The following is a 22,642-nucleotide window of genomic DNA, read 5'->3' as shown; positions in this document are numbered from 1 at the left end:
CCAGGAACCACTCTGAGCTGACAAGGCTCCATGCAGAGCACAGCAAGATGCAAATCCTGCACCATCCAGGGGGTGCTGTGAAGTGTAAACAGCACTGGAGGTTACAGTGAAACTGATGTGCACAAAAAGGAGAAAGTTTGATTCTGATGCAGGTCCTGCAGCAGCTTCCTTTTACAAAGTAGAAAGTGTAGCCCTTAGGAGAGCAAACTCTTGTACTGGAGTATAAAATGGGAGGATGAGGATCTTGAGCCAAATAAAAGGAGATGGGAGAAAATGTACTCAGAGCCAGATTTTCCAAGTTGTACTTAATCATCTAAATAAAAGCTACGTTTTCAGATGTGATTAGCACCTGATATGCTGAGTACTTTTGAAAAATCTGACTGGTGTGGTTTCTTCTTATTTTATTATTGAGATTTTGATCCACTAGCTCTGCCAGATGATGCATAGGAGGTTTAAGCGGTCACTGTCCCACCAGGTCCTGTGTCTTCAGCCCCTGGTGCTGCCCCAAAGTATCTGAGGTGGGGGGTGAATGCCATCCACGCAGACTATCAAATCTAGAAAAGTTACTTGTCCCCCTGCTCTTGTGCTTCTAGCTGTGTTGAGAACCATTGCATATAGTGCTTGTGCTGTGAAAGGCTTGTAAAACTGGGAATTTCAGTAGCATGGTTCCTTCTGGTGAGTGTGCATTGAAAATAAATCTGAATTTGTGGATTAAATGCGAAATAAGGGACACTAAGTTGTTGCACAGGGAGGTGGGGATGATTCTCCCGTCTAGCTCTCAATTTTCTCTGACGTGTCACCTACAAAGCATTGCCTTTACTTAAACTCTTTCATGAATCAAGGCTGTGGGATCAGACATTCTGAATATGTTGCATGCAGAGAACTACCTGCAGGTAAATGATAACTATATTGTAATATCACAAACAATAAGCAGCTTTTACCTGAGGTGCTGGGAAACACTGTATTCTCAACAGGAAAGCTAATGGGGTGGGATGACCTCTGCTGTTCTGCCTTATATGCAGGACTGTCAATCTTATCCAAATTATTCCTTGTTTAATATTGGTCATGTCCAAGCAGGCTTGATCACCAGAGTGGGTAGTAGTCGTGTGTACACACATTTATATAAATATACGTGAGAATGTATGTTTTCTTCGCTATGAAGACACTAGCTTGTGTTTTGTGATCTCCTGTGGTTCAAGCCTCTGGCATAAAAGTGTATACAAATTGGTCAAATGAGCAAAGAATAAAAGAAATTTGTGATCTCCACTATAATGAAGAAGATGTGGCTGCTATACTCTTTTTATGGAGTTGTTTGTTAGGGTGTAATTTCATGGAGAGCCATGAACCTCACATAAATTTTCTGCTTTTAGGCTCTTATTCACAAGTCTCCTAAGGACATGCTTTTAAACAGGGAAGTCATCTTTTTGAAGTTAATGGGGCTGCTTCTATGTTAAAATGAGGCATATGCTGAATTTGAGCCTAAGTATAGAACTTTATATGAACTTTATATAGTCATTGTTTAGCGTTCAGTTACAGCTGAACTAATAACAAATTTCTCTGACATCTGTAGCCTATTCTTGATTATGGCAAAGATGCAAAGTAGCTGTGACTTTTATATTTAATACTTTTTGTGGAGAGTGAATTTCTGCAATTTCTTTAAAACTATAGCTTGAATGAAGAGTTTGCATCAATGAGTTTTTATCTGTCTTGTGATATTGTTTCTGTGCCTTACTGGTTGCACATGCCTGGCGTGAATATTTGCACAGTGCAAATTTTATATTTAGTTTCCCCAAAGTTGTTCATGCAACTTTGAAACCTACTCTCTGCTGCTGTTTGTGCCAGTAAAACTTGACTTGTGAATGTTTATGGAAGGCAGACAGGAGAGAGGGCATGAACATGTCTGTGGGGAATTCACGTAGGAAAAAGTCCAGATCAGATATTCAGACAGCTTTGTGCTGGATTCCCCTAACTGTGCAATGAATTTATTTGGTGTATGTGTCAGTTTGGCTTTTAATGTTGCCTATGCCAAAGTAGTACTGGTGGGCTTTAAATGGCTTTGCTTAGGCATCCCTGTAATAAGATGAATGGCAATCAAGTAGAAAAGCTTTATTTTTGCTGTTTTCAGCTCCTGCTCTGTCCTACCCAAGCTTCAGATTTTTCCTTTTCTCCTCTCAATCCTGACACTCTTGCTGTAAAAACAAAACAAACAGAAAAACAACAGGACTAACAAATATAAGATGGCTTTCCCTATCTGGAAAGTTTACATTTCTTCTGCTGAATAAATTCTTCCAGCTTTGGGAGAAGGAAGAAGCCAGAGTGGTTTAACCACCCTGTTGTTTAACCTTCTCCCAAACCATTTAGATACCTAAGGAGGAACCACAGCAAGAAACCAGAACATGGCCACATACATGTAGACTCTGTGGGTGCCTCTGGCTTCTCTGTGAGTTTATTGGCATCTTTCCTCCTGCTCCCAAAGGGTGATTTTTGTGGGCTCTGCATGGGAAATCTTATTTTTTAGTGAGAACCCTAGATCATGTTTTCTTGGAAAAGTTTTGCTTTGCTCTCACCTCCTTTCTGAAGAGGAAATACAAGAGAAAGGGAGTGTGGCTTCAACCAGATTTGGTGAAGAATTCTCCTATTTAAAATTTATGTTGGAAATGCAGGAAAAGAAGTCCCACGTGTACTTTGTCATATCAGTTTTTCTTCTCTTTACCTTCCCTTAGAAAGAACAGAAGCATTTTGATTTCACTTGTCAGTGGAAAAAACATAATACTTTTAACCCAGCTCATGCTCAACTGTAGTCTTGGTACCAAACCTGCTCTCATATTTCTCTGTCTTCCTTGCTTGTCTGATCCCTGTACGCAGACCCATGAAAACTCGAAGGGGCTTTGGGAACTTCTCACAGGTCTGTGTCAAACTTCACGTCTGATGTGATGGGGGATGTGATGACGGATGCTCACAGCTGTTTTGCCCTCTACAGGCTGTTGGAGGTCTGAAAAAAACACACCACCTCATCAGCCAAACTGGGAGGACTGGAAGGCCTGAATATGGCATCGCAGGTTTTAACTTGAGTTTTGGTAAAAGATTCTCCACCCTTGAGTTAGGTTCATAAGATAGCATAATCTGTGTTGTAACTTCTGGATTCTCACTAGACTCCCTTGACAAGTTCACTTTGATCTTTGAGATCTTGTCTGTATGCAGTCATTACACTAGTTTAACCTGATTTAGCTTGAAAACAGATTCAGTGCCATTGGCACAGAGCCATGCATGGAGACTCTTATTGATTTTTGTTGCAGCTTTCTCTGACAAATCTGTACCTGCCAGCATGAGGGATACAGAACTGTGCCCCCCTCAGGGAGTATGGCGAAGCGAAACATCAGCTACTGCTCTACTGCCACAACCCTCAAACCTGCACACGCCTGTGCTGCCTTTTCTTCCTCGTGGCACAGACCTCCATCAGAAGTACCCCCAAGTTCTCATGCAGTTTTGCTTCCTCTTCCTTTCTTGCATGGTACTGGTGTGTGCTTAAGCATCTGAAGTTGTGAGGAGCCTGAATCTTTGCAGCTTCCCTTAGTTGCAAAAAAATAGCTCGAAGTACTCTGAGCCTGCAGTAAGATCTCCAGTAACAGACTAATACCCCACTGTCCTTGGTGGACTGGGAAGCACAGGAAAAAAAAATTGGCCCTGGCCACTTTCTCTGAGCAAAACTATATGAAACTGGAGTGACAACTGTCAATCACCTGGTAAAGATGCTTAAATATAAAGAAATTAAAATGGTCTGAGACCCACCATAGAGCATGTATTGATGGGGTTTGGGGTTCCCACTGACATCAGCTGCATGGGGGCTACCCTCGGCTGCATTGCAATGTTTGTACTCAAATTGAAGCAGCCCCAAGCCCACAGCACCATTAGAGCCACTGGAAACCAGTTAGAAATGCATCCTGGGAACTGGAGGAGGGCAGATGTGCCCTCTTCTGGCGAAGAGAAGTAGATGACACCCAGTTGAAACCTTGGCCCTAGCACACCAATGAAGGTGGCATTAAGGGGAAAGGGGTTGGTGTGACCATGCTGTAGGTTTCACACCATCTGAGCTTTTAACTTATGCATTGTCAGATTTGAGGGGGATAGCAGGAAACATGGTAGGCTGACACGTGTTGTGTTGGTGGCTTGAGTCAGAGCTCCTGGAGGCACGTGGTTGACTGAGAATCCACGCTTAGTATCTTTTCTGTTCAAAATCAGTCATAGTGGGTAAAGAGAGATGGTCTGAAATGTGGTGTGAAACTGCAGGTCTCAAAAAAAAAAAAAAGGCAGCATATACTTTACCTCTTGTGTGCTTTTATTTTTATTTAGGTGAAGTTGGAAGTGCTTGCTTCAACATTTTGAGGGCATGCAGATGATACCACGTGTCCCCTTGCCCTGCTGCTTTGGCAGATGTTGTATTCTACTGTTCTCCAAAGTGATGGTCTCAGAAGTGCTTTGAGATTCACAGATGAAAAATGAGTTGTGGAACAAGACACACTTTCTGTCTCCTCCCCCATATGTAATATCTGCAAGACAATATGCCTTTAAGCATTGTATATATTGGCGTGCTTGTAGCCCAGCTAGTTCTTGATTGATGCCAGTACGAGCTCAAGGGCCAGATTTGATTAAGGTTAGATTGAGATTTGCAGTTTTATATTTTCTTAAGGGATGAAAATCTCTCAACTTGTTTCACTGGCTGCTCAGTGAAGTGGGACTGAGCAGAGCCATGGTTGGAGTCTGCTGGGAAGGAACTAATGTATTATCCTCTGCCTGTTTGTCAGAGGCAGCATGTCCTGGTCAGTTTTGGAGCTGGGTTGCCAGTTGTGGGGGCTTACAAAATTTAGCTGGGTTTGGCTTTGGGTCATGTTCATAGCATCAGAAAGAGCTTTTCAATAAATGGCAACTTGCCAGCAAATTAGAATTGGAAGATAATGGATGCATTGTATAAAACTCATCCATCTTTCCTCTATTACTTACTGTTAAACTTGTCCTGTCTGCAGATACTTGATGTATTGATTTAGCAAGGACTAACCCCAGAAGTCTGGGGGATGATTAGAGTCTTCCTCTGGGTGTGCAGAATATAAAGGTTTTTGAGATTTCTTGCATCTTTTGAAGCATGAGGTGTTGACTCCTCTCGAAGGTTGACACTTAGCTGAGTGGACATGGCATGTGCTTCGTGCCAACACCATCTACCTGGGATCAGTGGGGAAAATGGAAAGGTAGCACAGCAACTTTGTAGAGGAGGGAATTTAAGAGTGTTTTTTTCCAGCACTGGGCATCAACCAATTCTTCCCCTGCCTGAGATTCAGCAGTTCTTTAAAAAACAGGAATGAGTTCTTTTGGTCTTTCAGAGGGTTGTTCGTGGACAACTTCTCATTCTCAGCAGCTCTCTGAAAAATCTTGTCAATTATTAGGTATGATTCTTTGTGTACAAAGCAGTTCCAAAAAAGAGCTAATGGGGTGAAACCAATTAAACAGATTTATTAGTCCAGGATCAAATTCTGTTTGCCGAGATGATTGGTGGAAAGGTTTATCATGTTCTGCTTGCTTGTCAGAGATAACTACTAACCAGGGCAAGTTGGTCTGTATGATATTCGTGCATGGAGGATGCATATGCATTTCTCCAAAATCCCATGGCAGGTTCACTTCTGTGTTCCTACAAGAAGCTGAATGCCTTTGTTGACTTCCTAAAAGCATGATCTCAGAGGGGTGTTTTGGATCATTTCTCTTGGCCTCATTAGCAAATCTTCAAGGGATGAGCCAGGTTTTCTCTCTGCCTTTTATTTTTTTTTTTGCTACTGCTGTTTTAATGTTGTCATATATTTGCATATTTCTTTCTCAACCTCCTCTTCCTTTTATTCCACCCCCAAATCTCTCTCTCTAGTTAGCCACCCTGCAGCTCTGGCTTTGCTCTTGCACACACAGCTGGAACTCTCATCTCCTGCCTTAGCTGGGATCCCCAGCTAACAGCAACCACTGGCTTCAGAGTTTTTGCCACCATGTGGTTTGTGGATACGTTATTGCTTTGTGAGGTTTTAGGGTATGAGGACAAGCAAGTCACTGGAGTTGGAAAGAAGCAAGATAGTGGCTCAGAATAACACAAGATGGTTTTAGAAAAAAGGGTGTGATAAGAGATGTGTGTATCGTGATGAAGGATGTTGCAGCGAGTGAAGTTTGCTTCACTGATTACATTAAACTAAGGTCTGGGAGAAGGTGTTGGAGACATGGAGATGGTTTTCCTTTTGCTCTATGGATGTGTGTATAACTGTGCCTCACCTGTCCAACTTCACAGTCCAGGTCATGGTCCAAGTCCACCTCAGTTAGCAACTGCAGCAGTGAAGCCAGGCTTTGAATGAAGGGGCACAAATGTGCACAGGGGAACCCTAGCAACGCTGCTACTGGGAGATCCGTGGTGGGGAGCAGCACAGCCAGGAGAGGGCAGTGATGACCTTAACTCTGGCAGAAAAATTCAGCGCTGTGGAAAAAATGCCCTTAATTTGAGGGTCTCCCAACACTTGTCTCCCCCCCACACTCCAATCCAGATCTGCATTTTTTTTTTAGCTCATGTGCTTCAGTTTAATACACTTAATGTTTCATCTTGATGTTAATGCACAAAACAAATACAGTGCCTCTTAATCTCAGAGCTCTGAATTTAGGCTTTTCGCAAGCTCAAGGGAGGACTTTCCTCTGGTTCCTTCCCATGCCCACATTCCTACCAAATCACAGAGGCTATGAAAATTAAACCTGGACCTCCTGCACCTCTGAGAGGTTTAGATTCAGAAAAAAAAAAAATCAAATATCTGCCTCTGGGTAAGTATGTCTCAAACTTTAGTGATTCTGCTTCCAAGTAAGGAATTATGATCTCTAGGCTTGCTTCAGCATCATCTGGTGAGTTTTTCCTCTTGCCTTGCTGATGCGTGCCTTGTCTCTCTGGGAAGTCCATGTGTCAGTGGGTTTAATAGTACAAGAACTGACTGGCATGTGGGGAAGCTGAGAGCCATGTTGGATTGGAGGGCGAAGCAAAAGATAACAGGCAAATTGGCTGAAGCCTGGAGGCCGATCCCACCTGAGTGGGTGGACAGCTCCCGTGGTGCCATGTTGTGCTCAAAGGCATGATAGAGACCTGCTGTGGTCTTTGAGCAGTTACCTCCTTTTCTGCGCTGTTGTTTCCTTGTCAGTGAAGTGAGTGTAGGGATGTTTGTCTGACAACTACAACTTTTCTCTGAGTCCCTTGGCAACATTTGTGTCTTAGCAACCACATTTTCCTATTTAAAAATGTTTAAAATGTTAAAAAACAACAACAACAACACATTAAGCACAGGATTAAGTGTTTTCCTGAATCAAAACTTAACTAGATAAATGAAATGCTGTTAATTGAATCAGGGATGCACTGTGTTTTCAACCCCCAAATTTGCATAACATTTCCATTTGATTGAAAAGCCCTCATTAATGTTGTTCAGTTCTAGTAGGTTCTCCCAGTGTCTCTGTCTTTGGCCATTCTCTTGCCTTTAGGAGTTCCAGAAATGGTTTCAGTGGGAGATGGTCACGCTTGGTTGGTGTTCAGGGCTGTGAAGAGCCTGGAGCCTGGCTATACTTTGCTGGAATTACTCGGTCCCTCAGTGCTATTGTGCCCTTAGTCACCTTGGCTTTGAGAAATATGTGGTGAGGTATAGAGAAGATCCAGGAGACATCAGATGTAAGGGAGATGCTGTAGCCAGTATCACACAGAAGCCATGTCTGTTGCATGTGCAGCTCTGGTGTGTCTGTGTAGCTCGACCCACCATTACTGACACTTTAATACAGACAGAGGGTGGAGAGAGCATCAGGTACCATGGCAGGGGGGTGAGAGCTAGATGATCTTTACGGTTCCTTCCAACCTAAACCATTCTATGGAAAGCAGCTTTCCTGGGTGTTCGCTGCCATACTGGTCAGGTGCCACCTCCAAGTGCTTGTCCCAAGACAGCCCTGTGCTTCAGTGTGACCTGCCGCAGACCACGCGCTAGTACCCACCTCGTCAGGGCATGGCGTCAGCATGACAGGGCTCCTCCATACACTCCCCACACCAAACCCTCCAGCTGCCTCCTGCAATGCTCAGGGCTAAATCACATTGGAAATCAATCCAAATCCCTAAGTAGTGTCCCTGTCTGCAGCGCGAAGTTCCATGTGCTGTGAGGGGGGGAAAGAGGTGCGTCTGCAGGTTCAGGTGGGCAGATGAGGGTGTTATTCTAACCTCTGCTGCTGACCTGCACAGTGGCTGTGTGGGTGCAGTGATGCTCCTCTCCAAACATCCAGCTCTTCCCCCTTGAGGGAGAGACTGTCTGCTTCATCTTGGTTGGAGCATGTGGTCAAAAGTTTATTGGGAGGAGGCAGAAGCAAGTCTCACTGCAGCTCCTTGCAGAAAATACATGCACCTGTGCTGGCAACGCAGCAAGGAGCAGCTCTGCCCCTGAAAGCATCCCCATGAAAATACCCCACAAAGCTCATGCAAAAGTGAAGGGAAACTTTGAGCAAGAAAGGATTGTACCAATTCTGCTGTGCCATCGCTTGCAGCAGTCAGCCCCATCCTCCTGCTGGCGCCCAGCCAGGCTGCCTGCTTGTAACTAGCTGGTGCCCTTTTCTTGGGTCACTGCCACTAGTGCCGTGCCAGTCCACTCCAGGGGAATTGCAAGCAAATTCTTAATTAAGTGGGAGGCTCTGGCCACCCTCTTGAATGCCAAGGGAGATCCCGACAGCTGAATCTGCACTGGGATATTTCCCAGTGAAATTTAAAAACAAACAAACCCATCTAATTCTGGATTGTTAACAATGATTCTGCCTGCGGTGTGATCAGGGTTTTCTGTGAAGGACACAGTGGATACCAGCACTGTGTGCTGAGTGGGATGTGCTGCCCATAGTAGAGATGCTGTGCGACTCAGAGTGCAGCTGCTGCTGTGGCACTGACAGCCAGCAATGCGGTGTGAGTAAGGAGGGCTTTGGGTGTGTTAAAAACAGAGCGTGGTTTCCACCTGGTTTCAGGACTGTCAGAGAACAGCAGTGGGTATTTTCTGAATGAACAGAGCTCTTGTTTTGCTGCCTCTTCTTCAAAAAAATGATCTCTGCATTAGTTTGTCCATTCTGGAAAAGGGGTTGCTGCTGATCCACTTTGTTCTTGAACCATGCAGTCTGTCCAGGTGCTGTATTGATAGGCACAGTATGAGAGGGCAAAAAAATCTCCGTGGTACTGAATATTTCAGGATAGTCCGTACCTTTTCTGGACACTCCAGGTTGCTTCAGGACTCTTTGCTCCATCTCTTTGCTTTTGCCCCCCTGTGAGGTTTAATCTGGTAGTGTGTTCAGCTCTTGGGAGGGAGACAGTTGAAGGAAAAACCCAGGGAAGACTTTGACAGAGTACATCGTGATGTCCAGGAGTCACAAATACTAACCCAACTCCATAATATGGAGCCATCTTAGCCTCCTCTTACAGCCTGGTTGCATCAGGGTGGGTTTTTATTTTTCCAGTGAGCCCTATCCACAGCTCAGGAGGATTTGTGGAAAGCATCAAGCGTTTCTGTTTGTGATTTCAAAGATCTTGGTCTGCCTCCTGATTCCTCGAGAGAGCCAGGATGTCTGTACTGGGCTGCCAGGCAGCTTTGCAGGTTTTTGAGGGCTGAAGAACCGACATAGTTGAATGCTAAAATCCCATTATCACAAATAGCAATATAGGCATGAAGCAGGAGGACGGTGACACTGGGATCCGTTCCTGGGACTCACATTTCCTCTCCCCTTAGAGCCCTACAGCTGTTCGCCCTCCTCTTTCCTTTCCCCATTTTTTCCCTTTTCCTTTTTTATTTAATTATTATTTTTATTATTTAAAAAGCTACCAGCGCACGGACAGGAACTGGCCAGACTTGCAAATAGACATTTTTACCAGGTGGTTTGCTCTGCATCAGATCACCCCAAAGGTTTTGGATGTTCCTGCTTTTGGCATAAGGCAAGCAGCACAGCTGGAGGCCGTGGGGACCTCCTGCCATCTCATGCCAGGTTTATCGGGTGATTCCTGCCTGAGGGATGCAAGCACAGGTGGTGCTACATCTTTGTGTTGTACAGAGCCCCTGAGCCAGTCCCAGCTTGCAGCTGAGGTTGCATGCACTGAGTTAGATAGCTGTGCAGAGGGAGGAGCTCCCTGGGTTTGGCACGTTATGAATAAAAAGCTGGGAATCACCGACAAGCAGAGTTATTTATTTGGAGTAAAGCTTAGCACAGGGCAGAGGCTGGAGGGAGCAGAACCAGGCTGTCGCATTCAATGTTCTGAAGAGTGACATTCACAACAGGGTTCAACATACAGTGGGACCTGCTTATAGTAAAGCAAATAAGATGGATTTATTTATTCATGACTTCCTCTGTAATTCTAACCACAGCTACTGCCGAGGGCTTGGAAGGAGCCAAATCCGAGCAGGAGCGGCTCTTCAGACAGGGTGATTTCCACCTGCTGCAGGGAGAGTCCATATCGAGCCAGAACCTCAGATCTGAGTGGAAGGCGGATGGATGCAGTCCCATTTCCACCTGCCTCAGCACAGGATGGGCACTGCAGCACTGATGCCACAAATATTCAGGGTGCTGGCTCCTTGGATGGACATCTCTGCAGTTCTCAGTGCAGGAGGGCATGTGGGCTCACAGGAACCTGCTTTGTGTTTTGCAGCTCTGTCAGTTGGGCTGATAAAACTCATCTCTCTATCCAAGCATGCCCTTGCTGGGATTTAATATTTGTATAATATTATATTTATATATATATAAAATAATAATATTATATATATAATATATAAAATCGCATATTATTATATAATATTATTTGTATAATATTTAATAATTAACAAAAGATTCTTTTCTCTCCATGGTGCATTTGATTCTGGTCACAAATACGAAGAACGCATGCTCTGCCTGTGCAAATGCTTGTAGGTAGCTAGGTGGAGAAGTTTCTGTGGCAGGGGTGGATGGTTGGAAATGTAGTTTCTCTGTCAGTTCAAATTCTTTTGTCCCTCACTGGACTGTGACATTCTTTGCATTCTGAATTTCTTAATCTCTCTCCTATTCATTCTGGGATGTAGATGAGCATGTAAACAAGAGATCTGATTTCTTAGTGTCTCTACGGTCCCCTTTTTTCCTGCACCCCTCTGCTATACCTTGAATTTTAAGGGTTTGGGTTATCTGTTCATGTCCCCGTCCCCCCCCCCCCCCCCCAGTTTGCATCCATAGTAGCAACAAAATTTGGTGTTTCAGAGCCTTGCTGATGTTTGAGCTGATGAGAGTGCAGATTATGTATTTATTTCTGTGCTTCATTAGGGCTTTCAGACAGCAGAGCAATCCCACATCTTTCTGGATATTCCGTCCCTCCAGTATGAATCTAAATGACTTTGGGAAACATCCAAAGTTGATTTGTTTGAAACCAACCAAACCAGCCCTTTCAGGCATTTTGATATGTGTGAATTTGAATCTGCAGCGTAGATCGGAGGATGAGCTCAAGACAGATGCTTTTACCTGACAGGATAAAGGCGCTTATGAGGAATCTTTACCTGCGTGCCTAAATAATACTGGTTGCTTTTGACCTTTTCATGCTGAGACCAATTTATTCTCATTGACGAATGAGCTGGGCCACCTTCTGAAGTTGTGTAATTAGAAGAAAAAAAACCTAGAATCTCATTTTCTCTCCTTTTTTGGACTATTTCACACATTCACAAATACTTTGGATTTGAAGTTTGGGTCCGTGATGAGCTTGTCCAAGTGTATTTACCCAAAAATAGTGCTGCCAGTGCTGAGCTGCCTGTGATGGTCATGCCGTTTAATCTCCCTTTTCTTTAGGGATCTTAAAGTTCCATGTTCTGCTGAGCAACTTGACTGGGTATAGGGGTAGAGACTTTCTCCCACTGCACTTAGACGCTCATTTCAGATTGGGCCTTTAAATTAGATGCTGAACTTTTAGAGGGCTAAAAAGTCAATCCCACAGGGTGTTTTGCAGCAACATAAGCAGGAGGCCAGCAGACATTTGCACCCTTAACTCAACTCTGCTTGGACCAAAGCTAGCCGTGTTTGTGCATTTGCCCTCACAAAGCTTCATCCTCCAAGGGTGTAAGCAGCACTGGGCACCTAAGGGTGTTACTGCTGTGAGATGAATGTCTCACTGGGTGTTGTGAATTAGGAAATCGAGGAGGCTCATCTGAGTGCTCTCCACTTCCCTTTGCTTGTGCACAACGTGTTTTCTTCTCCTGTGGGCTACCAACACTGTAGAAGGTGGCAAAACCATATGGTGGAAATATCACAATGGTGAAGAAAAAAAACCACATTTCCTGGCATTTACTGTTAGCAAGGGCTCTTGGGGTACCAGCAGCAGCAGTTTGTGTGCTGGGGCTGGAGTGTCCAGAAGGGCTCACAGCTGCCCTCAGCTGTCTGTGGCAGCTGCTGGGTGAGGAGTGGGTGGCAGGCAGCAGCACCTACAGGGTAAATTTGACATCAGAATTAAAAAAAAAAAAGTTTCTACTTTGGGAAAAGTTAGGTTAGGAAGAGCCAAAAATTTGAGTGGAGAAGTGGCCTGAGACTAACTCGGATGCTGGAGCTGAGTTTCCAGATGCCATGGCCATGCCCTGGAAGCTCCCTGCCAGCATTTTCTGACATCCCCAGAGTCTCCCCTTCATGGCCTGGATTTGTCTCCAGTGTGGGGGGCAGGTTAAATGAATGCATGGCTCCCTTTTTGCTTTCTAATAGTTGTAATTAATCTGTCAAATCTATGCATTTCTAGCTATGCCCTTGTTACGGCTACAGTCAGTGCAGAAGGGTTGGGTGGATTTTGGCATCTTCTTCTCAGTAGAAGCTCACAGCATATATCTAGCACCTACCAGGCAGTAAAGCAGGGTGTAATTAACCAAACACCATCAGAAACCCTGGAAGCATGTGGGAATGCAAAGCTTGATTAAATACATCAATGAGGAGCAGTTCAATGTGAGATGGATGAATTTCTGACACCAAATCTGGTTTTAATTGCTTTTCATTTATTTCAGGAGCCGGAAAATTCAAATCAGAAACATCCCACCCCAGCTGCGATGGGAGGTAAGAGGGGCAAGCGGGGAGAACAGCACAAGGACTTGCCGCTAAGAATTTTAGAGCAAATTTAAGGCGTAATTCCCCCACAGGTTTCTGTACTTGGGATTAAAGCTGATTCATCCTTTTCTTTGTTTTTATCTGGGTCTAATTATACTGGATCCTTGTGTCCACATCACTTGTTCCTCTTCTGCTACAAGAGTAAATTCAACTGGTATAAGCAATGTAAGCTACATCAACAAAATCCCCATTTATAATACTGTTATATGATTTATCTATTGTAGGAACAAAATGGATCCTTTCTTCCAGCCAGCTGCTGGGACTTTTCCCTGACTCTTTTTTCTTCCTCTCTGCTCCCCACAGCTGGTTCTGAGGCCCGTTGACCCATTATCCTGGGGCAGACAGGACCTTTGTTTCTCAAATTGCTTATACTATCTTAATGTTTAGAACTCTGTCTTTATTGATTGATTGTATTTCCTGAGTCTATCCTGACTGTCCCCATGTAATGTGATTTTTTTCTCTGTTTTCCAGGTCCTAGATGGTTTGCTAGCCCAGTATGGCACTGTAGAAAACTGTGAACAAGGTAATGCTGCAAAAAGAAGCCAACTTGGTGTTACTTAGGTATTTTCTGTCCTGCCTGTTTGGGGCAGGAGGATGGAGAGGACAGACACATGCTTTTTGTTTGTCAGCTGTATCCCTGGCTGAAGGTGTCAGGAGGTCTCAGCCTGGTCACTGGGTCCTCTAGTTGTTGTTGTTATCACTCTCAACCACTAAGAGGCAAGTCCAGCAGAGGCTGTGGGTAGTGCACATGGGTCTCCCTCACAGGTTACTGGCCAGCATCATTCTGCACCCTTGGGCCCCCCTTCAGTGAGCCACAAAGGCTGCACAAATGTGGGCCATCAGCAGCTCCTCCAGGGAAGGTTCAGGATCCTCTGGAGGCTGGTGAAGGGACTACTGTCTGTGCTTAGCAGATCTTATCTCAGTCTCTAATGGTAATCAGTTGAGACAGGAGCTTAAATATTGCCCCAGAGATGCTTAATGTGTGTAGAGTTACCATAACTCTCCTAGATATAGAAAGGAGGGCTGGGGGGTGCAGCTTAGACAATCCCTGGGCTCCAGCAAGGGGTGGCAGGAGGATGGATGGAGCTGGCTTTGGCATCTTTGCTGCTTCAGTGCAGAGAGCAAGGACAGCCTGAAAAAGAGGAGGCTGAGGGAAGACCTCATCACAGTCTGCAGCTTCCTCTCGAGGGGGAGTGGAGGGGCAGGCGCCGATCTATTCTCTTTAGTCACCAGCGATAGGACCCGCGGGAATGGTGTCAAGCTGTGACAGGGGAGGTTCAGGCTGGGTATCAGAAAGAGGTTCTTCACCGAGAGGGTGGTCATGCGCTGGAACAGGCTGCCCAGGGATGCAGTCATGGCACCAAGCCTGTCAGAGTTTAAGAAGCATTTGGACTGTGCTCTTAGTCATATGGTCTGAATTTTTGGGTAGACCTGTGTGGAGCCAGGAGTTGGACTTGATGATCCTTGTGGGTCCCTTCCGACTCGGGGTATTCAATGATTCTATGACATACTGGTATCCTTTTAATAGAGCAGGAGGGGCTGTGCTGCCTGGGACAGTGTCCGTGGACGTTGTCAGTAGTACCAGTATGGCTCAAAACCTTGGACGATCTTCTCCTTTGCAGGAGAAAAATTTGTACACGTTCCTCACTGGGCTGGGACAGGACAGACCCTGGCCATCCTGAACATGGTCTCTCTGCTTTCCAGGTGTGCTTGGCCTGAGATGCTTGCATTGGCTCTAATTTCTGCTTCTTTTACTTGCAGTAAACACTGACAGCGAGACTGCCGTTGTTAACGTCACCTATGCAAACCGGGAGCAGACCAGGCAGTAAGTGCCCTGTAGCCCACCCAAGCAGCACAAGGCTGCCCTTACATGGCATGCTGCTGTGGCTTTGTACCCTTTCCTATGTGCAGAAAATAGGATTTTCAGTGCTGGGAGTCACATTAACCCAGAATTCATAAACTTGGGGTAAAAATACGGCAAATCTTTGAGAAACACCCTGTTCCCTGATCTGATTTCTTTTTATTTGCCTTCAGATTAAAGCCCTTTAGAAGACATCCAAGTTGTTAGGCTTTTTTTCCCTGCAGCTCAAAGAGTAAAAACAAACAACCTTTTTTCAAGGAAAACACAGATTTTCTTGTATTCAAACGATTTAAGGAATTGTGGCTCCAGAAAAAAGTAATACTGAGGCCGAATATCATAGAAACTGGTAGGTTCCTGGGTGTGAGGCAACATGCATCCTCTCTGGCTAATGGTTGTGTCACTGGGAGACTTTCAACTCTAATCCTTATCCTGCCTGGGGAAGATTAGGCTTTACACTAAATGCAAATGGAAAATTAGTTGGGTTTTCACCGCTGTGTTTATTTCACTTTCCTCTTGCTCTGATGAAGGGCTCTGGAAAGCTGTAAAAGTGATGGAATCAGCACTTTCCTCGGAGGACAGCCAGGAGGAGCTAATTGATAGATTTTTATCCAGGAAGGTTTACGTCACTGAGTTGGGCATGTCTCAATTGTGGCCACTGTGGTCATGCCACAGTCCCCAGGGACATTGTGTGTGGTCACCCCATGAAAGCATCTGCTTCCAAATCACTGCCTGGCCTATAACGTTTCAACTGTCAAAGCTGCGGCCACGTGAACTTGCTGTGGTTGTATGTGTGGCCGCACCAAAGCTTCACTGGAGCACAACCCTTTAGTTGTACTTTCTGTAATAGCATGGGACAGAGTCCAGCACCACGAAGGGATTGCTCCCATGCATAACCAGTTTGTCCTGTCCAGTGTCCATCTGCACTGGCACTGTGCTTTGCACTTGGAAATGTTTTGGATTTCCCTTGTTAGGAAGCCTGTAGCAAAAGAGCTTTTTGTGAGTAGATTAGCTCTCAGGTCTGCAGCCTTTCTCACCTGCTTTTTTTTTTTGTGGATGCATACACTTTATCAAGTGTTTTCCTCTGGAGCCTCCCCATCCTGCAGGGATGGGGCTACTAGTCTCTGTTCAGCCAGTTGCAGTGCTTTGCTTAGCACCACCACCAGAGTCACTGAGTTTCTGGAAACCTGCAGTTTGGATTGTCTCTGTAGAAACCTTGGGAGGTTAGAAGGAGAGCTGTGGGGAACTGTGGCAAGAGCAGTCACTTTGCTCTTGCTGCCAGCCCCATCTATCGACAGTTTACAGCTCTTGCAGCCAGTACTCAAAATCCCCACTAGGAGATGGGTTTGAAATATTGACAAAAAAATAAATAAATTGTAAGGCAGAGGAGACCTGGAAATCACTCCTTGCACCTTCCTGTCCTGCGTCCATTGCTCTAGTCCCCTGACCCAGGGTTGGGTGCTCGGAGAGAGCCCTCTTAAAACATTTTGCCCTATCCAGGCTGGGTGGAAAGCCCTGCCAGGTCTTCATGGCATCGATGGCTTCTCAATGCACCATTCCCCATGCTTCCTCAATGGACATTTGGTGCCAGGGAGGGTTTGACCTGTTTTGGGTGGTGCTGATACGCTGCTGCTTGGGGAGGGACATCCACCACCCCAACCCCTTCTCTCCTTGCTTGTCTTCCAGAGCCATCATGAAGCTGAATGGGCACCAGTTGGAAAACCACGCGCTGAAGGTCTCCTACATCCCTGATGAGCAGTCCATGCAAGGGCCGGAGAATGGGCGGCGGGGTGGATTTGGGGCACGTGGTGCCCCCAGGCAGGGTTCCCCTGTCACCGCAGGGGCACCGGTCAAGCAGCAGCCAGTTGACATTCCCCTCCGTCTCCTGGTGCCCACACAGTATGTGGGTGCTATCATCGGCAAGGAAGGGGCCACCATCAGGAACATCACCAAGCAGACGCAGTCCAAGTGAGTCTGTTCTCCTTCCCTTTCCCCGTGAGCTGGTTTGCACCTTAATTAGTGGACTGGTCTGCAGTGATTTTTGAGGCTGGATTTCTTTGTGGAGCGTGGGCTATTGGAGGATGCTCTGGCACTCCTGCTGTACTGGGTGGTATGTCCAAGAGCCGCATTCACATGCTGTTCCTCAGCTCTGCCTTCTGGTTCCCCACGTGTCTCCCTTTGCCAGGATGGCCCTGGCTGAATCAGGGCCCACAGGCTCCTCACTGCTGGGCAGCAGAGCAACTTCAGGGAGTGCATGGGGAAGTCACTAGTTCAGCTGGTCTCATTTAGCACAAGCCTGCTGAGCTTCACCTGCCTGCATTTGGCCTACAATCTTGTGTTGACTACTGCTCTTCTCCAAGGAAGGCTTTTTCTAAGACATGAAGTGATGGACAATGCATCCCATCTCCCAGGAACATGCTTGTTCCACCATTTAATCAATCCTGTTATTTAATATAAATAGATGCTGCTGCCTTATTTGGATTTCTGTGTTTTGAGCTTATAGCTACTGTGTCCATGTCAAGTATTTAGCCCAGAATTAACTCCCCTTGCCTTTCCTGTGTGCATATAACATAGTGCTTGATCTTAGGGCAGTCTGCAGGGATGCTGGGGGAGTAGAGCAGCCAGCACTCACACTGCTGGAAAGCCACAGAGCCTCTCCCCTGTGCCCCACCCCAGCATTGATCCTGTGCTTGCAGGATTGATGTGCACCGAAAAGAGAATGCAGGAGCTGCAGAAAAAGCCATCAGCATCCACTCCACCCCCGAGGGCTGCTCTGCTGCCTGCAAAATGATTTTGGAGATCATGCAGAAGGAGGCAAAGGACACCAAGACGTAAGGTTTCCCCCTTCCCTTCTGTGCATGCATATCCTATCCACAGCTCTTTGCTGGGCTGCATTACTGTCTTAACACCTGGACCTGTGTGGCACTCCAATCTGCATGTTGGAGCCTCGCCTTGGGAGAGCTGGAGTACTTTGAGCAAGGAAACATGAATTTACCCTGTCACTCTGTAGTCAATCTCTCTTCTTCTGGCAGTAGTAATCTTTTTTTTTTTTTTATTCCTCTCTCTAGAGCTGATGAAGTGCCTCTGAAAATCTTGGCCCATAACAACTTTGTGGGGCGCCTGATTGGCAAAGAAGGGCGAAACCTGAAGAAAGTGGAGCAGGACACAGAGACAAAAATCACCATCTCATCGTAAGGCTCCTTGCTGTCTTTGGGAAAACCAGGGCAGAACTTTTCCGGCCTGGGGTGGATGGGAAGGGTGAGGAAGAGATGGATGATGTGATGAAAGTGGGCGAAGATGCCTGTCCATCACATGGGAAACCAACCTATGGCATGGGTACTTTTGGTTTCCAAAGCTGTCTTGAAAAATCTTGGTATTATGTTTTCTTTATTCACTTCCTCTTCCCCTCTGTGCTGCAGTGGCCCATAGGTCTGGCTGGGTTTTATAGCCAGTGAGAATTGTTTTTTTCCTCTTGAATTGTATTTTTGGGGAAGGCTGGATGGACTTCCCAATGCAAACCATTATTTTGGTCCCTGCTCTGACTGGCACTGGGGCAGGTGCTGCCTTTGCAGTGCCTGCTGTGATGATAGCAGCTAATCTTCCATGAGAAGGAAGGGAGGATGCACACACTGCTGGGAAGGCATGGCAGGGAGATGGTGCTGCTGCTTCACCAGGGTAACACTGACCGCCCCCCTCCCCCCATCAGATTGCAGGACCTGACTCTGTACAACCCTGAAAGGACGATCACAGTGAAGGGCTCCATCGAGAACTGCTGCAAAGCAGAGCAGGAGATCATGAAGAAAGTGAGGGAAGCCTACGAGAATGATGTAGCAGCCATGAGCGTGAGTGCAGCTCGGCTCAGGGACGGCAGCTCTGCTGGGCAGGGTTCCTGCCCTACCTCTCATCTGATGTGCGCTCTCTAAGAGGATGTCTTGGTAAAAGCAATGAGCATTTCTCTCCTCTCACCCTCAGCTGCAATCTCACCTCATCCCTGGCCTTAACCTGGCTGCTGTTGGCCTCTTCCCTGCCTCCTCCAATGCAGTACCTCCTCCTCCTAGCAGTGTCTCTGGAGCCGCGCCGTACAGCTCCTTTGTGGTACGTGAACACCCGGCAGCTAAAATCGCTCTTGTTTCCAGCTCAGAGATCTCCTCTGCATTGGGAAGATCCTTGCAATGAATGGGGCTGTGACTTTAGCATCTCTTGCTGTCAGCTGGCAGGTCAGGTCCAGTGTGGGTGCAGAATCTGGACCTTTAACTTATTGCAAATACAGCAGACAAAGTACTCACCCAGCACCATCGGGAGAGGCGTAGCTGTCACTTGGGCTAGCAGAGGGGGGTTCAGGGCCCTTTACTGCCCAGATCCTCACGATGGCATCTGAGCCTGAGCAGTAACACTGTACCTGCAGCCTCCGGAGCAAGAGACCGTGCATGTCTTCATCCCTGCGCAGGCGGTTGGTGCGATCATTGGCAAGAAGGGCCAGCACATCAAGCAGCTCTCCCGGTTTGCAAGTGCCTCTATTAAGGTAGTGTCTCCCTGTCAAGGAGCTCTGTCCTGCCAGCACCTCTCACCAAGTGGGTGCCTTTCTGGTGGTGAAAAACACCTTAAAAGCCCAGGTGATGTGTCTGGGTGCCCAATCCTGCACTGCAGGGGAGGATGGCATGGCCATAATCCTGCCTGTGCAACTCCCTGCTGCAGTGACCGTCTCTCTCCTCCCCTCCAGATTGCACCCCCAGAGACACCGGACTCCAAAGTGCGCATGGTCATCATCACGGGCCCTCCAGAAGCTCAGTTCAAGGTCCCTCCCTTTGCTGCCATCACTGGGAGGGGGGGTGGGGGAAGGGGTCTCCCAGTGCCCTCTTCCACTATCCCCTTCCCTGCAAAGCTGGGTGGGGAGGAACAGAACGGCCACCTCTTCCTGGTGTGCACTTGTGAGACTCCCCTGGACTGTGGCTTTTTTTTTAACACAGCACCAGCCCTTCTGGGGGCTGAGCTGATACAAAACGCTGAGGAACTGGGATTTGATTGGGATCTGGCATATGTCCCTGGTCCCCAGGATGGATACCTGCCAAGCTGGGTGCACTGAGGTGATGTGCGGGGATAGGACATCTTAAGCTGCACCTGATGCCGCATTCCTTCCCCTCTACAGGCACAAGGCAGGATTTATGGGAAGCTGAAGGAGGAAAACTTTTTTGGACCGAAAGAAGAAGTAAAGCTGGAGACACACATCCGGGTCCCTGCCTCATCTGCGGGGAGGGTCATTGGCAAAGGAGGCAAAACTGTAAGCAAAAGTGACATTTGGAAGGGGATGAGAGCATCGTGGGGTTGTGATGTCTCTGAGAGCGCACCCACTTTGTGCCAGCACCCAGGGGAATCCCAGTGACAGGTTTTCCAGTGGGATGGCTTGGGGGACATGAATGTTCTTCCCACACCATGCAACAGGTTGGTCTCTACCCTTCCGTGCAGGTCAATGAGCTGCAGAACCTGACAGCAGCAGAGGTGGTGGTACCACGAGATCAGACCCCTGATGAGAACGAGCAAGTCATTGTGAAGATCATCGGGCACTTCTATGCCAGCCAGGTATGGTCCTGGCAGCTCGGTGCTGGTAGAACCCTTAATGGCTCTTAAGGAGTAGTGTTCACCTGTATTTTCTCCTATAGAAGTTTTTTCTGCACTTAGCTGTTGATTTTTTTTTAATCAGGTGTCCATGAGCTGTCCCCTTTGCTGTGGGTGATGGTGTGAGATAGTGGGGGAAGGAGGGAGAGCTGTGGGCTTATGTGCACATGCATTCACAGAGTGTGATGTCCAAAACCCAACTTTTTGAGAAAACCATAGTAAAATAGGAGAGAAAGGGATCTCCAGGAGTTACCTAGCCCACCCGTGCCACCATGACCAATTCCTGCCAGTATTTGATCCCACATGTTCTTGAAACTAACCAGCGACAGAGATTCCTTTTTCCCATCCCACTTAGCAGTCATTGTTGGGTGAAAAAATGTCCTGAACTTTTCCTGTGACGGACTTACCTGTGCTGCCCACATCAACACCTGTCATGACATGCAGTGCCGTTTCCCTGCAGTTTAACAGGACAGACAGGCAGGGGGAGAGCCAGGGAGTGGTGCTCTCACACCAGCACAGGGACCCTAGTTTCCCTCTTTGCTCTTCTTGTCCACAGATGGCACAGCGCAAGATCAGAGACATTCTGGCCCAGGTGAAGCAGCAACATCAGAAGGGACAGAGCGGCCAGCTGCAAGCAAGGAGGAAATAAGAGCAGCAATGACACCAATGTGAAAAGTGGAACAAGCCAATGCTGGGCTTAAGAGTGGCTGGGAATCAGTTACCATAGACAGACACAATTTTTTCATTGACTGGTTGACATTAAAAGGCAGTTTGATTGGCTTCCAGGTTAGAGGGCTAGGTTAAGAATCAGACCACGTAATTTGATCCATTTTTAGCTCCCCATGCCAGAACAGCTACTTAAATGAACTGAGAGGTGCTGCAGCGCACTGGGAGGACCAGCTGTGCTGCTGAGGCTGGAGCACTGCGGGGTGCCAGGGATGGACAGTGCAGCAAACCTGCAACTGCCACAGCACTCAGCCCCTCTTCTGGGTGCAACATTTGCCTTCTCATTTAAGTAGCTTTTGGAGGTACCACCACCACCCCATCCATCTCTGGCTCCCACCAGGGCTTCCCTGCAGCTGAATCTCCCTGTCCCTCCCTCCCTCTCCTGCCTTGGCAGCATAGCTGATGGATATTTCCAGAGAGCTTTTAAACTTTTTGGAGCATTTAATTTTGATTTTTTTTTTTTTTAAGAAACTGTAGCAAACTTACCAACTCCCATTGGTAACAAGTTCCATTGCGAGGGGGATATACAAAAAAAAAAAGCCTTAGTGCCAAATGGATTTGGATCCCTTGGGAGCTCTGAACCTATTGAATCTTAGGAACACCCAAGGGCAAGCTGGAGAAGTTCCCTCTCACCTGTGCTGTGTGCAGTGCCTTAGAAGCCAGGACAGCACCTCTATTTTCCAGGATGACTTTTTTGTTTCATTTGTTCTAGTGTTTCTTTTCATTTTAGGTTAGTTTACTTTAAAGAAGTTTCTTCTGAAGTCTTTGAAATAATGGCAGAAGTGGGATGTACAACTTTAGCAGTGACCGTTTTCTCAGTAATCTTAGCTGTGTAGGTGCCAACCTGTTCCAGAGATGAGGCAAACTGCATGGGGAAGGGAAGGGGTGAGGGAAGTGATTTGGTTTTCCCTCCTCCCTTCAAGCAACAGCAATAAAACAACAATAACTAAATCAAAGAAAACCCTGCTTGGTAGGAAGTATGAATTAATCTGCATCTCTTTAGTAATCAGATTATGTGAACTAAATGCATGCAGAACAGTTCTGGAGTTCAGGAGAAAGCCAAAGGGATTTGGGGGTGTGAAGGAGGACAGATCTTTAAGGCTCTGGATATATCAGGCATTGAAAAAGAGCCTTGGCAGACTTGGCTCTTCAGTCCAGTTTTGCTGCTGAACCAGGGCATGCGTTTGCCCTGAGATCTCTGGTATTTGGCGCAAGGAGGGGCAGCAGCTCCTTTGCAAAGTCCTCTGCAGGTGGCTGGGGATGTGAACTCAGCCTCAGTTTCCCCACCTGGATCAA

The 22,642-nt window shown here is 46.7% G+C and overlaps 1 protein-coding gene across 1 annotated transcript in view; it reads left to right on the top strand.

Moving 5' to 3' along the window:
* IGF2BP1 (insulin like growth factor 2 mRNA binding protein 1) overlaps positions 1-21,808 on the top strand; it is a 30,651-nt gene extending 8,843 nt beyond the window's left edge. Inside the window, exons 3-15 of the mRNA XM_080564977.1 lie at positions 13,050-13,098; positions 13,621-13,672; positions 14,911-14,974; positions 16,694-16,975; positions 17,704-17,838; positions 18,076-18,198; positions 18,714-18,849; positions 18,980-19,102; positions 19,413-19,529; positions 19,728-19,802; positions 20,154-20,285; positions 20,471-20,584; positions 21,177-21,808. Coding sequence (XP_080421103.1) covers positions 13,050-13,098; positions 13,621-13,672; positions 14,911-14,974; positions 16,694-16,975; positions 17,704-17,838; positions 18,076-18,198; positions 18,714-18,849; positions 18,980-19,102; positions 19,413-19,529; positions 19,728-19,802; positions 20,154-20,285; positions 20,471-20,584; positions 21,177-21,269 — 1,495 coding nt within the window. The 3' untranslated portion in view covers positions 21,270-21,808. The remainder of the gene's footprint in view (positions 1-13,049; positions 13,099-13,620; positions 13,673-14,910; positions 14,975-16,693; positions 16,976-17,703; positions 17,839-18,075; positions 18,199-18,713; positions 18,850-18,979; positions 19,103-19,412; positions 19,530-19,727; positions 19,803-20,153; positions 20,286-20,470; positions 20,585-21,176) is intronic.
* Positions 21,809-22,642: the final 834 nt, after the last annotated feature.

Source organism: Anser brachyrhynchus (assembly GCF_964034855.1).
Source record: "Anser brachyrhynchus genome assembly, chromosome: 22".
Taxonomy (NCBI): Eukaryota; Metazoa; Chordata; class Aves; order Anseriformes; family Anatidae; genus Anser; species Anser brachyrhynchus.
The sequence above is the reverse complement of the archived record's forward strand: the minus strand, read 5'-3'. Positions and strand labels throughout refer to the sequence as shown.